The sequence below is a fragment of the Dioscorea cayenensis genome, chromosome 5 (genome assembly GCF_009730915.1).
Source record: "Dioscorea cayenensis subsp. rotundata cultivar TDr96_F1 chromosome 5, TDr96_F1_v2_PseudoChromosome.rev07_lg8_w22 25.fasta, whole genome shotgun sequence".
Taxonomy (NCBI): Eukaryota; Viridiplantae; Streptophyta; class Magnoliopsida; order Dioscoreales; family Dioscoreaceae; genus Dioscorea; species Dioscorea cayenensis.
In genome coordinates this window covers 10077021-10088696 of record NC_052475.1, presented here as the reverse complement: position 1 = coordinate 10088696, position 11676 = coordinate 10077021, and the positions used below count along the sequence as shown (strand labels likewise).

At 36.3% G+C, this 11676-nt stretch overlaps 1 protein-coding gene across 2 annotated transcripts; it reads left to right on the top strand.

The window, feature by feature from the left end:
* The first annotated feature begins 1153 nt into the window (after nucleotides 1-1153).
* LOC120262502 (cytochrome P450 734A6-like) lies at nucleotides 1154-3943 on the top strand. 2 transcript variants are annotated; one of them, XM_039270631.1, is made up of 4 exons: nucleotides 1154-2017; nucleotides 2162-2352; nucleotides 2500-3129; nucleotides 3241-3943. In XM_039270631.1, exons 1-4 carry the CDS (start codon nucleotides 1732-1734, stop codon nucleotides 3691-3693), a joined length of 1560 nt encoding a protein of 519 aa, XP_039126565.1. In that variant the 5' UTR covers nucleotides 1154-1731; the 3' UTR covers nucleotides 3694-3943. The 2 variants fall into 2 exon arrangements, with proteins under 2 accessions (XP_039126565.1, XP_039126564.1); XM_039270630.1 differs by having other exon boundaries at nucleotides 1155-2017; nucleotides 2129-2352.
* The last annotated feature ends 7733 nt before the right edge of the window (nucleotides 3944-11676 follow it).

The following is an 11676-nucleotide window of genomic DNA, read 5'->3' as shown; positions in this document are numbered from 1 at the left end:
TGATAGAAAATTTCCCACTAGATTGACATAATAAGGTCATAATAATATGGATGGTCACCATGCTTTCCAAGTAAGCAAGTAAGACATAAGAGGAGCTTGTCTTTAATTGAGAAAAAAAAATAAAAATAAAAAATAAAAGTAATAATAATAAATAAGTAAAAATAAATAAAAAAATAAAAATAAAAATAATAAAGATAAGAAGGGGAAAAGAAGGAGAGAAGGTGGTGGGGTAATGGGTGGGGGAACAGATGGACCCAATTGGTCTTGGTAGCATTAGGACATGGATTAGGGCAAGTGGGGTCCCATGGAAAACGAATGAAGGCCCTTTTGAGTCCTTTTGGAGGGCACATACCGGCCCGCCATCACCGGAGGATGCGCCTCCTCTCTTTCTCTATATTTATTTATTTATTTATTTATTTTAATTTATTTCTTTTATAAAAATCAATATATAGTAAAATATCTAATGCAACAAAATTACACTGTTTTTTTGGGGGTCAATTTCAGTTGCTAAGATTAGTAAACAAAATATGAAAAACATGGTTCTCACTTCTCACTACTTGGAAATCTCTATTCAACGAAAGACCCCAACAACTTCCTTCATTTCTTTACTTTTTTTTTAAATATATATATATATATATATATAAAGAAGGTGACAAAATTGAAAACCAATAGCATATAAATTATTGAGAACAATAAAATGATTAACATGTTGATAATGATGATAATGATAATCCAATTAATGTTAATTGGGATGATCCAAATGTGTCAAATGACATTAAGCTTGCAAAGCTCAAGTATCACCCACCCATTTTAATCACACAAGAGAAGACAAGAAATGAAAATCATGAGACAGTTTACATTGCCTGGAATGGTACAACTCATTCAGATATATATATATATATATATAGAGACACACAGAGTGTGTGTGAGAAAGGGAGAGAGAGAGAGATAAAGTGAAGAGCCAGGCAGTATTATTGGGTGAAGACATGACTGATGATTGAGAAAGGACAACAAGTTGGAGTTTAAGAAACTCGTACCAAAATGAGTGTGAGTGAGTGGATCAAAGATCCAAAGATTAAAAAAAAAACACTAAATAAACACAAATTTTTCAGTAAAACACTAAACAGAATAAATATTTTTGTATTACATTAAAATTAAAATCTGATGCAAACAAGAGCGCAGCTGGGTGGCAAATTGAGAGCATATAATGATAACAAGTGGCACCCTTTTGTTCACTTAATTTCAAATTTTTTTTCTCTCTCTCTCTATCTCTCTTTATATATATATATATATATATTATATATATAAAGAAGAAAAATTTCTAACTTCCTCTTTAAATGATTTGTCTCATACGGCCACACTCTTTCTCTCACTTCAAACACATGCTTGTCCTTTGTCTAAACTACCAAGGCTAATTTTGTCCATTCCTTCCCAAACTTTTTCTTCTTATTCGTTGACCCTTCTTAACCCGACGGCGGACGCAACGGCGCCGGCCTCGTACTCACCCTTCCCTCTCTCTCTCTCTGTATATATATATATATTTATATTTATATATTTCTATATAAATAGATATATAGATATATAGATATCTATATACATAAATGAGTGTATCTAGGCCTCCCTCCCTCTTTATAAGAAGCATAAACATTCCCTTGTATTGAGAGAGGTGCAAGAGAGAGAGAGAGAGAGAGAGAGAGAGAGAGAGAGAAAGAGAGGAAAGAGAAGGAGAGGATGATGGAGATATGGTGGAAATATGTGATAGCATTTGTGGGAGTGAGTATGAGCATAGTGGTGGGAATGAAAGTGTTGAACTTGGTATGGTGGAAGCCAAAGAGACTTGAAGAACACTTTGCAAGGCAAGGAATCAGAGGACCTCCATACAAGTTTTTTCTTGGAAATGTCAAAGAGATGGTTGGTTACATGTTGGAAGCCTCCTCAAAACCCATGGATCCTCACAACTCCCACAACATCCTTCCCAGAGTCCTTTCCTTCTACCACCATTGGAAGAAGATCTATGGTATTTTCATCAACAAATTTTTTATTTTTTTAAAAAGAATTTTTGTTGATGATGATGATAATGAAGAAGATAATGATGATGTTAATGATAATAAAAATAATGACTTACCAGGTTCTACATTTTTGCTGTGGTTCGGTCCGACAGCGAGACTGACTGTGGCCGACCCGGACCTCATCCGAGAGATCTTCGTCTCGCGCGCGGACTGCTTCGATCGGTACGAGTCTCACCCGTTGGTTCGGCAGCTGGAAGGCGATGGACTTGTCAGCCTCCGCGGCGCTAAGTGGGCTCACCACCGCAAAGTCCTCACTCCCACTTTCCACATGGAAAACCTCAAAGTACATACCTATACATATACATATCAAATCAAATCAAATCAAATCAATCAAACACCCCAAAATTAATAATCAATCCATGAATTTGATTTTTCTCTGATCGATGATGATGATGATGATGATGATGATGATGATGACATTCACGCGCAGTTGTTGATACCTTACATTGGGAAGACGGTGGTCGGAATGGTGGACAAATGGCTGGCGATACCCAGTACATCCGGGGAGGTGGAGATTGATGTGTCCGAGTGGTTCCAGACTGTGACTGAAGATGCCATCACCCGCACGGCCTTTGGCCGGAGCTATGACGATGGGAAGGCCGTGTTCCAACTCCAATCCCGGCAAATGGTCTTCGCCGCCGAGGCTTTTCGCAAAGTCTTCATCCCTGGCTACCGTTTCTTGCCGACAAAAAGGAACACCAGGTCTTGGAGACTTGATAAAGAGATCAAGAAGGATCTTGGTGGTCTTATTGAGAAGAGGAAGGCGAAGAGGAGGTGTGAGAATGGTGGTGGTGGTGATGTTGATGATGATGAGGTTTGCCCAAAGGATTTGCTTGGGCAGATGATCAATGCGAGAGATGGCATCACCGACCATGATATCGTGGAGGAGTGCAAGACTTTCTTCTTCGCGGGTAAGCAGACCACCTCCAACCTGCTGACGTGGACCACCGTGCTTCTCGCCATGCATCCCGATTGGCAGGATCTCGCCCGCCAAGAAGTCCTCCGCGTCTGCGGCTCACGTGACATCCCCACCCGCGATCACCTCTCCAAGCTCAAAACGGTATATACTATTTCTAATATATATAATAATTAATAATCATAATCATTAATGTTCGTATGATGCTCTGGCGGAACAATTTTATTAAAGCTGATGAAAATTGGGTTTTTGCAGTTGGGGTTGATACTGAACGAGACGCTGAGGTTGTACCCGCCGGCGGTGGCGACGATAAGGAGGGCGAAAGCTGACGTGGAACTGGGAGGGTGCAAGATACCGCGTGGGACCGAGTTGCTGATCCCGATCATAGCCGTTCATCATGACACGAAACTGTGGGGCCCGGATGCGGCCCGATTCAACCCGGGGCGGTTCAGTGAGGGGGCCAGGGCGGCCCAGCACCCGACGGCCTTTATACCATTTGGGCTGGGGGCCCGTATGTGCATCGGAAAAAACCTGGCCCTTTTGGAAGCTAAGCTCACCGTGGCCATCATACTTCAACGGTTCTCGTTTCGCCTCGCGCCTACCTACGTTCACGCACCGACGGTCCTGATGCTTCTATACCCGCAGTACGGTGCGCCTGTCATCTTCCGGCCATTATCATCATCATCATCACCACCGTCCATCTTATGATGATTAGGAAAAAAGAAAAACAACATCCCAAAAAGAAAAGCAAAGGATAAAAAAGAGGAAGCGAAAAGAAGTTCTAATTTGTTTTGTTTTTTTGGAGTCATAGGATTTTGAGAATCTCAAGCTCACTGATCAAATGATTGCTAACTCTTTGTTCTTTGTACCTTCATCTCCTTCTTTCTTTGGGTGCATAAACCCCCCCTGGTGAAAATGTCTAAAATACCCTTCATCATCATCATCATCATCAACATCCTTTGTTTTTAAATATCAGCATCATCAGCATCATCATCATCATGATCATATCATCCTTGTTGTAATGTAATGCAAAAATGCAAAGATGTAGATATTGTAAAATGTGTGGTGGATCAAAGAAGAAGGAAGGGAGGGAGTGGGGGTGGAGAGTGTCCAATAGGCAATAGCATTGATTGTCAGTGTACCAACCGACAAAGAGCCAGGAGTGTTGGAGTTGATGTAAACCTGAATGGGAGAGTGGTGGAGCCCTGCAACTTGTTTGTTGCCCCAATGTACAGCATTTGCATTCTCAACTATTTCATTGGTTCTTCTGCATTTTTTGCTTCCTTCTTCTTCATCTCCTTCTGAAATTGACACTATTGTAGAATGTAAACTTCATCCTTATTCCCTCAACTAGTTCTTTTCACCAGTCCTACACTTGCTTTTTGTCTCCCATATGTCCCTTAATTCTTCATATAAGTTTTATATAAATTATGTCATGAAGCACATGGTATGGGTACAATGTCACATGAGATATCTTTCATCTTTTAGTGCTAAAAGCAACACACACACAACACCAAGTTAAAAAGCAGGTTTTTTTTCCTCTACTAGATGGAGTTTATAGATCAAACATCATGCATGTCTTGTTGCACATTCCCCCCTCTCCCACCCTTTTTAATGTTACAGTGCTCTAAGTTTTGCTGGTCCCCAAGAGGCATGTGGTCAGGCCAATCCTACTACTACCACTACAATCTGGAATCCTGGATCTCTCTCTCTCTCTCTCTTTCTCTCTTTCTCTCTTCACAGAGATAGACATAAAATATAAAAGGAAACAGGGAGGCCAGCCATGTGACCCACCATCTCATGGTTTAATTAATTATCCAAAGTCTACTAGCAAATGACTTCTTGATAATTAATAATGAATCTCTTTCACTCCCTTGCTTTCTCTGTCTATCTATCTATCTATCTATCTATCCATCCATCTATCTCTAATGCTATCTCTCCACATCATCCATGTATGGCCTTTGATAATGCTGGATTGATTCTATTCTATATTTCTATATTTCTATTTCCCTTTGCCGACATGCGAGGCGTGCTTTAATCACAAGACGTGACCGTTTAGGCCTCTGTAATCGTGAAGTTAATCTCAAAAGGTGTGAAAGAAAATTAAAATCATTTGTTCATCTAAATCCTCTTACTCTGATCATATTTGTTTGTCATTCATCTAACAGAAATCCTGTGTATTATAATAATAATAATAATAATAATAATAATAATAATAATAATAATAACGCAGTGTTTATCAGCATATATAAACAACTCCAACAATGAGTGAATGGTTATCTCACTAGAATTCAAATTATAGATTTTGTACAAAACTCAAGTATTGAGTAGAATCTCTGTAAATTTTTTTTTTTTTAAAAAAAAGGCATACCTCTTACTTGCCCCAAAATAGAGCAAATCCACACCTCATTCTTTTTTGCTCAATGCTTATCTGCAAGCTGAAAAACAATGACTAAAAAAAAAAGAAAGATTATTCCTGTCAGCAGGAATTAAGATTCTGGTTATGTGAGCTAATGAAGGGTTGGCTGACATCAAATATTATAATCAAAGTCAATAGGCTAAGAGAAACCCTCCATGTGTACAACTTAAATGATTAGGGTTAGGTTAAGTTAAGCTTGAGTGATGCTTATCAAAAAGATTTAAGACCTACCTACACATTAAAAATACAAAGTTGTCATTCATGTTAAACAGTACCCACTTTTAGCAAGCGTGCAATTTTCTGCTTCATTTTTTATTTTTATTTTTAATTTTTGATTTGTCACCTACATGCTTTGATTGGGATAAGTAGGAATGACTCATGGAGAGGACAATAATAGTCGAATCTTATACATGGAAGAAGGTGGTTATCTTAAATAATGGTGGTCCTAATGGAATCATGCACAAGATCAAGAAATCTTATTTAATTGGGATGCTTGTCCCATAATTAAATCTTGTTATGTATTTTATGGTTAACACTTTAAGCAACCAAATTCAGTCAAATGATCTTATATATAATAAACTAACCCTGCCTTATTTTGTTACCAACCACAAAGGACATAACAACACACACAAGAAGGCAAAGTTTCATGTCAAATAATAATTTTTCCCTTCACATAACAAACACACGCAAGGACAAACAAGTTAAGTTGGAAATCAAGATAGAAATTAAATGCATGATTTAATTAGAAGACATCACAGTTTGATATTAGCATTAGACTCAAAGACAACTGTCACCAAACAATAAGAAAGAATTCAGTAGGTCAACTCTGCATCAACCATCAAAGATTTATAGGACATGCATGTTGGCAAAATGAAAAATTTTCTCTATCTTAATCTATCAATCTTTGCTTCCTAAACCAACAGCCACAAATGGAAAAAGAATACATACAATTAGATCACAGATAGCACACTAAGGGGGTCCACAAAAGGCTCCTTTCCGACAGGCGTCCAACCACCGGATGGACAGCTTTGATCAAGGCTCCATGGCACCTCATTCCAATGCAATTGCTCTTCTTATTAACAACTTAGAAAAATTGGCTACACACCCACCATACAGGGTTTCTAAGAAACACATGTTACTTACTGTGCATTGAAATGCTTTGATTTTACACTCTCCAACGTCTCCAGTCTCCAGCTCATTAATTTAATTTGAGGCCTTCAACGACCATAAACTATTATAGACTGGGGACCTTCAGTATTGCCCTATGAGCACTCCTCTATATATTCTAGTTTTGAGTTCCAGTTCCCTAAAAAATTCCCTTAACTGCAGTTAAAGACTCAAGACTCATCACAGATAAAAAGCTTAATTTGTTCATCTCTAGATGAACCTTGGCCTAGTTCTGTTTTTGGGCTCTTTTCTTCTCATTTTCTGGCCCTTGATTTGTGCCAAACTGTCGGAGGATTGTAGACACAGGGGCATGACCATCTGACAATTTATCGGCAAATCCATCATCATTCCCCCTGAACTAGATAGAATTCATTTATATATATATATATATATATATATATATATTTATATTTATCTACTACACCAGTCTAGTCATAAACTGATTGGTAACAGCTACATTTTGTCTAATCGAGGTGGCCTAAACATGCTTAGCTGTAGCAGGATCATCACCAGATCAAGCCTATTAATCTATTCAAGTGGTTGATCATTCATTCTTGTTATACCAGAGATGCATGCGTCGCTTCTCAATGAAAACAACTGAAAGAAATGATCTGTATAATATACAAGTCATGTGTGAAAAACATGAAGTATGTAATGTACTAAAACATATTCTCAGCAAAGATGACCATGTGGCAAGTTGCAAGATGCACTAACATTTTATCTGAACAAGCATCAGTCTCACAGTTGTTTGTAAAGATGCAGCAATAAAAGATTAAATAAAGTACTTTAATTTTACACCCATGTTAATAATTATAGAGAAAGTTCTCTGGTGACGTTGTACATATTTAGACAAAAGTAAAATTTCAAGGACCTAATAATAAATTATATATATAAGTCTGTCTGGCAGAATTGAAATCATGGAGGTTTATGCAATAAATAAATAAATAAATAAATTAAAAAAAAGAGAGAGTAGAATTTAGAGAGTAACATGAAAATGAAAAGGACTTGCAAAAAGAAGCTTGTTTTTTTCCTTATTTAATTTAAAGCTTGTGACGCAACTAGAGTATCATCTCATTGTCCTGAATTCCGTATAAATTCTAGGATTTAAGCAAGAATCCCATGCTTAAAAAATTGAAAAACAAACCTAGTTTGTCTAGAGTTTATGGGTGGTTAGAGAAATCAGTTGTCAAACTCCAAAAAGTAGGATGAAACTAAACAAGGTGGTTCAGCAGATTGTCACATCAGGACAAGATGGTACACCGTCAGCTAAATTTCAATCAGAAAAAGTAATTAGAGAATAGATTAGACAGGTTCTTATAGATGTAGATCCTATTCTAAACCTTCATTACTAGTGATCATCATCATCATTGGACTGGGAGATGCTGGAATAAAAGTTCTATTATCAATAAAATGAAATACCAACAAGCATTTATTACCTAACTACTTTAACCAGGGGAAATTTTCATAACTAACAATAACAAACCATGTTTGTTTTCACTTGAGTTTACAGTGTGGATAAATGGTTTGAGCCTTGATTTTCCACTAATTGCATCATAGGAAAAACTGAAGACCTTTAATACATCTTCAACAATCTAAAATGACACTTATAGAATTTAGATCTTACTGAGTATAATCATAAAAGCATGCAGGAATATTGTGCAAAGTCGCACGTCAGTTTAGTAGCCACTCTTTCATAGCTAAAATATATACACAAATACTTCCACAACAGACCTAGTTGAGAGATCAATTATGCTTCATTCACCAGATATGACACAGTAAGAACACAAAAACCCCTTAAATTCCCAGTTTAAGCAGATAGAGGAGAATTATCTATCAACTAAAATAAGACTTACAATGGTATGGATATATGTTCATGAACATTAAAGTAGTGGAACTGAGACATGTTACACATTTTGCTGTTAAAGTGTCAAATGTGCATAAAGAACTAAGAGAAACATAGATAAATAATTGTGAATGTTCAAGATAGAAGAGAAGCTAGTAATTTCAGCATAAATTGAAAGCCGAACATTCTGTTCAGGCACATTTTCATTGATCATGGACATTAATCATGAGCCATCAGATAATGATAGTAGGTATACAAAGGTGCATCAGATGATTGAGGCAGTGACATTCAAGATATACAAATCATCCCGTAATTTAATAGAATAAGTTATGATCAAACTAGAAAGCTCAGAGATTTAAAAGAGATTGTTTACTTTCAAAGGAGGTTGGATAAGGAATTGAAATCTAAACAGATGAAATGATCCAAATGATGGAGAACTGAAATACGCATATCCTCCTTTCTTTAAATAATAACAAATATTAAATATGAAAATAAATAAACACATAATTCGTTTATGATCATGAATTTGCCTGCACATAAATCTTGGAACAGCAATAGAGGCAGCATAAAGGCTATACAGCTACAGTAATCTGCTGATAAAAAAAGTTAAATTTTCTACATCTCTGGAAATCATTATTGGGAGCCCAACAAATCAAAGACACAAATAATTTAGTGAAATTGAATTAATTTCTGGTTCTCTGTTATTTTTACACAAAATGTGGTTGAATTCCAATAGCACAAATTCAGGTAGCTAATAAGATAAATTTACTCAATATGACAAAGGTATCATCGTGACTGCCAATACATGATTGATGAATGTTTCTTACCTTAAACAACATAATTGTGAGAAGAGGGGAAAACAAATTGTTAGCTGGTAAAGGACACTGACTTTTGAAAAGAAGGTTGAACTATTCAAAGTTTCAATCTGATTAACCCATTAGAAAAGATGCAGCCCTGTTTCTCTTTCTCTGTTTTGAACTGATGAATGTAGCGATGCCCTTATTATCCTCTTCCAATTCTCTCCTGAGCCCACCTAATTTTTCTTCAGTTTCCAAGCTTCCACTAGGAAGGTTTAATGCATAAGCTTCTCCTATTCTCCTCTTGCATTCTTTGCTTGCTATGCCATGATCAATTTACTAAAACAACCATAAAACATATGTTAAGTGTTATTAAAAAGATGTTTATGATTAAAGGTCCAAATTGATAGATTAAGTTTCAAATTCTGAGCTTGTGGCTAAAACATTGCTTCCTAAATATGCACCTTCTGGCATTCTGAAGCTATCTAGGTATTTAATAGGATCTTCATCTCCCATTACACTCATCATATACATAATTTTAACTAGAAAATATACACAGCCAACTCAGAGAAAACCTCAAAGACAACTAATCAGGAAACACTCCATTCATGTCAGTTCAATATTAAATGTTAATCTAATATTGACATATCAGAACTTGTTCATGGAAAGCAATGAAGAAACTGACAATTTTAGAAGTAAATAAGGTCTTAACCTGGTAGAAGAAGGATGAATAAGAGAGCCACGACCAGTTTCCATTGTTTATAGCCCAAATCAGAATCTATCAGTTGTCTCTCAAACACATCACGCCCTTTCTCCCAATGAATGAACTAGAAAAGGCAAACAAGGTATTCATAAGAAGGCTGATCAGAAAAGAGAACACATTCTAGTTTGAAAACCTGATGATTTTGAGTATTCAATTTCAGGCTTCAACTAAAAATATTTTGAGTATTCAATTCAGTTCATGATATCAAGACTGAAATATTTGAGACATGTCCTTGCAATTTTCTCCTTGAAAACTAGAACTCCACAAAAACGCTCTCATCACTGAGAAGTTATATAGTAAACCAAATAAAAAAAATCAAGAAAGACAAAAAGGATCCTTGAAATTGTATCCAATTAAATTATAAATAGCCACTTTGATAACAGATAAGCTAGAAGGGATGAAACATAAATGAACACCAGCTTCAAACCCGTACCAGATCACCACGAGTCAAAAAACATGCAACTGAAAGACGTGCCAGATGATGCATCCAATCCCACTTCTTAAGCTAGCTTTTTATAACAAAATACACATCAGATGGCTAACTCATATAACTTTATAATCAGTAAGTTTTGAATAGTTTTACATGTAAGGAATAACAATTGGGATCAAAAGAATTTTATAGAACTGTACAAACCTGGATCATAATAGCATCTATCCAAGGATATCCAGTTCTATCCTCTCTCCAAGCAATAAGTAGTCCTTCATTTTAATTCCATGGAATCTAAATGTTCAATGATACATTACTTCAGATGAATCCAAGCTGGTTGCCTCTTGAATGAAAGTTTAGGAAGACCCCCCCAGCTCCCAAGTTCTAGTTTCTGAAGGATTATGAGACGTTTCCAAATGATTAAAAGATATTAATATAACATGAAGCAATCAGCACTGATTTGATAGTGAAAAACAAATCAGTTAAAAGTCCGTAGAAAGGTTGATAAAAAACTTTTAATAGAAAGCATCGCATCTATTGACAAAATAATAAAGCAGGGGCAGGTAAGAACACAACACATTGGAAATCAGTTTCTCAAGAAAGATATTAAGATCCAGATTCATCACAAAGAAAAGAGCACAAGCATGCACCTTGCCTGTACATACCTGTTTACAAATTTTGTTTCCTTTCATTTGATCAAAATTCAGAGTTCCAAATGCCACAATGTAGAAAAATTCCCGCCACAATAACTGTTATGACAACGTTCACATGGTTAGCTCATATTTTTCACTAGGTACAAGATTTGGTTCTCACCTGCCCAACGAGTGAAACTGGAGGGAATGTATGTTTTCCAACATATTTGTAAACATTCTGAATGCACTGATAGAAGTATCTTGAAGAAAGACACCCAAACTGCAGGTTCACAATCAAATAACAATAAGCAATGGTGGACAATGTCAATAATAAATACTAGTCCCATAAGCGTTATAACCCAGTTTTTTTATGGCTGTTACTGTAGAAATTTTTTTTATCCCAACACTGTAGCACTTACTTGGTAATGTAGCAGCCCGAGAACTTGTTTAAAATCTCAGATTTTCCTTTCCATTTCACCTCCATCCTTGAGCTAAGAACCGTAGCTTCTCCTCCATTCATCATCTCCTGGCTTTTAAATGATTAAAGGTAAATAAATACTTTAATTTCCCTTAGGTTTAAACTATCTCTTTACTTATTTTGTTGATCTTAACCCTAGGTTGGTCTCCATCTCCTCTCTTTTGT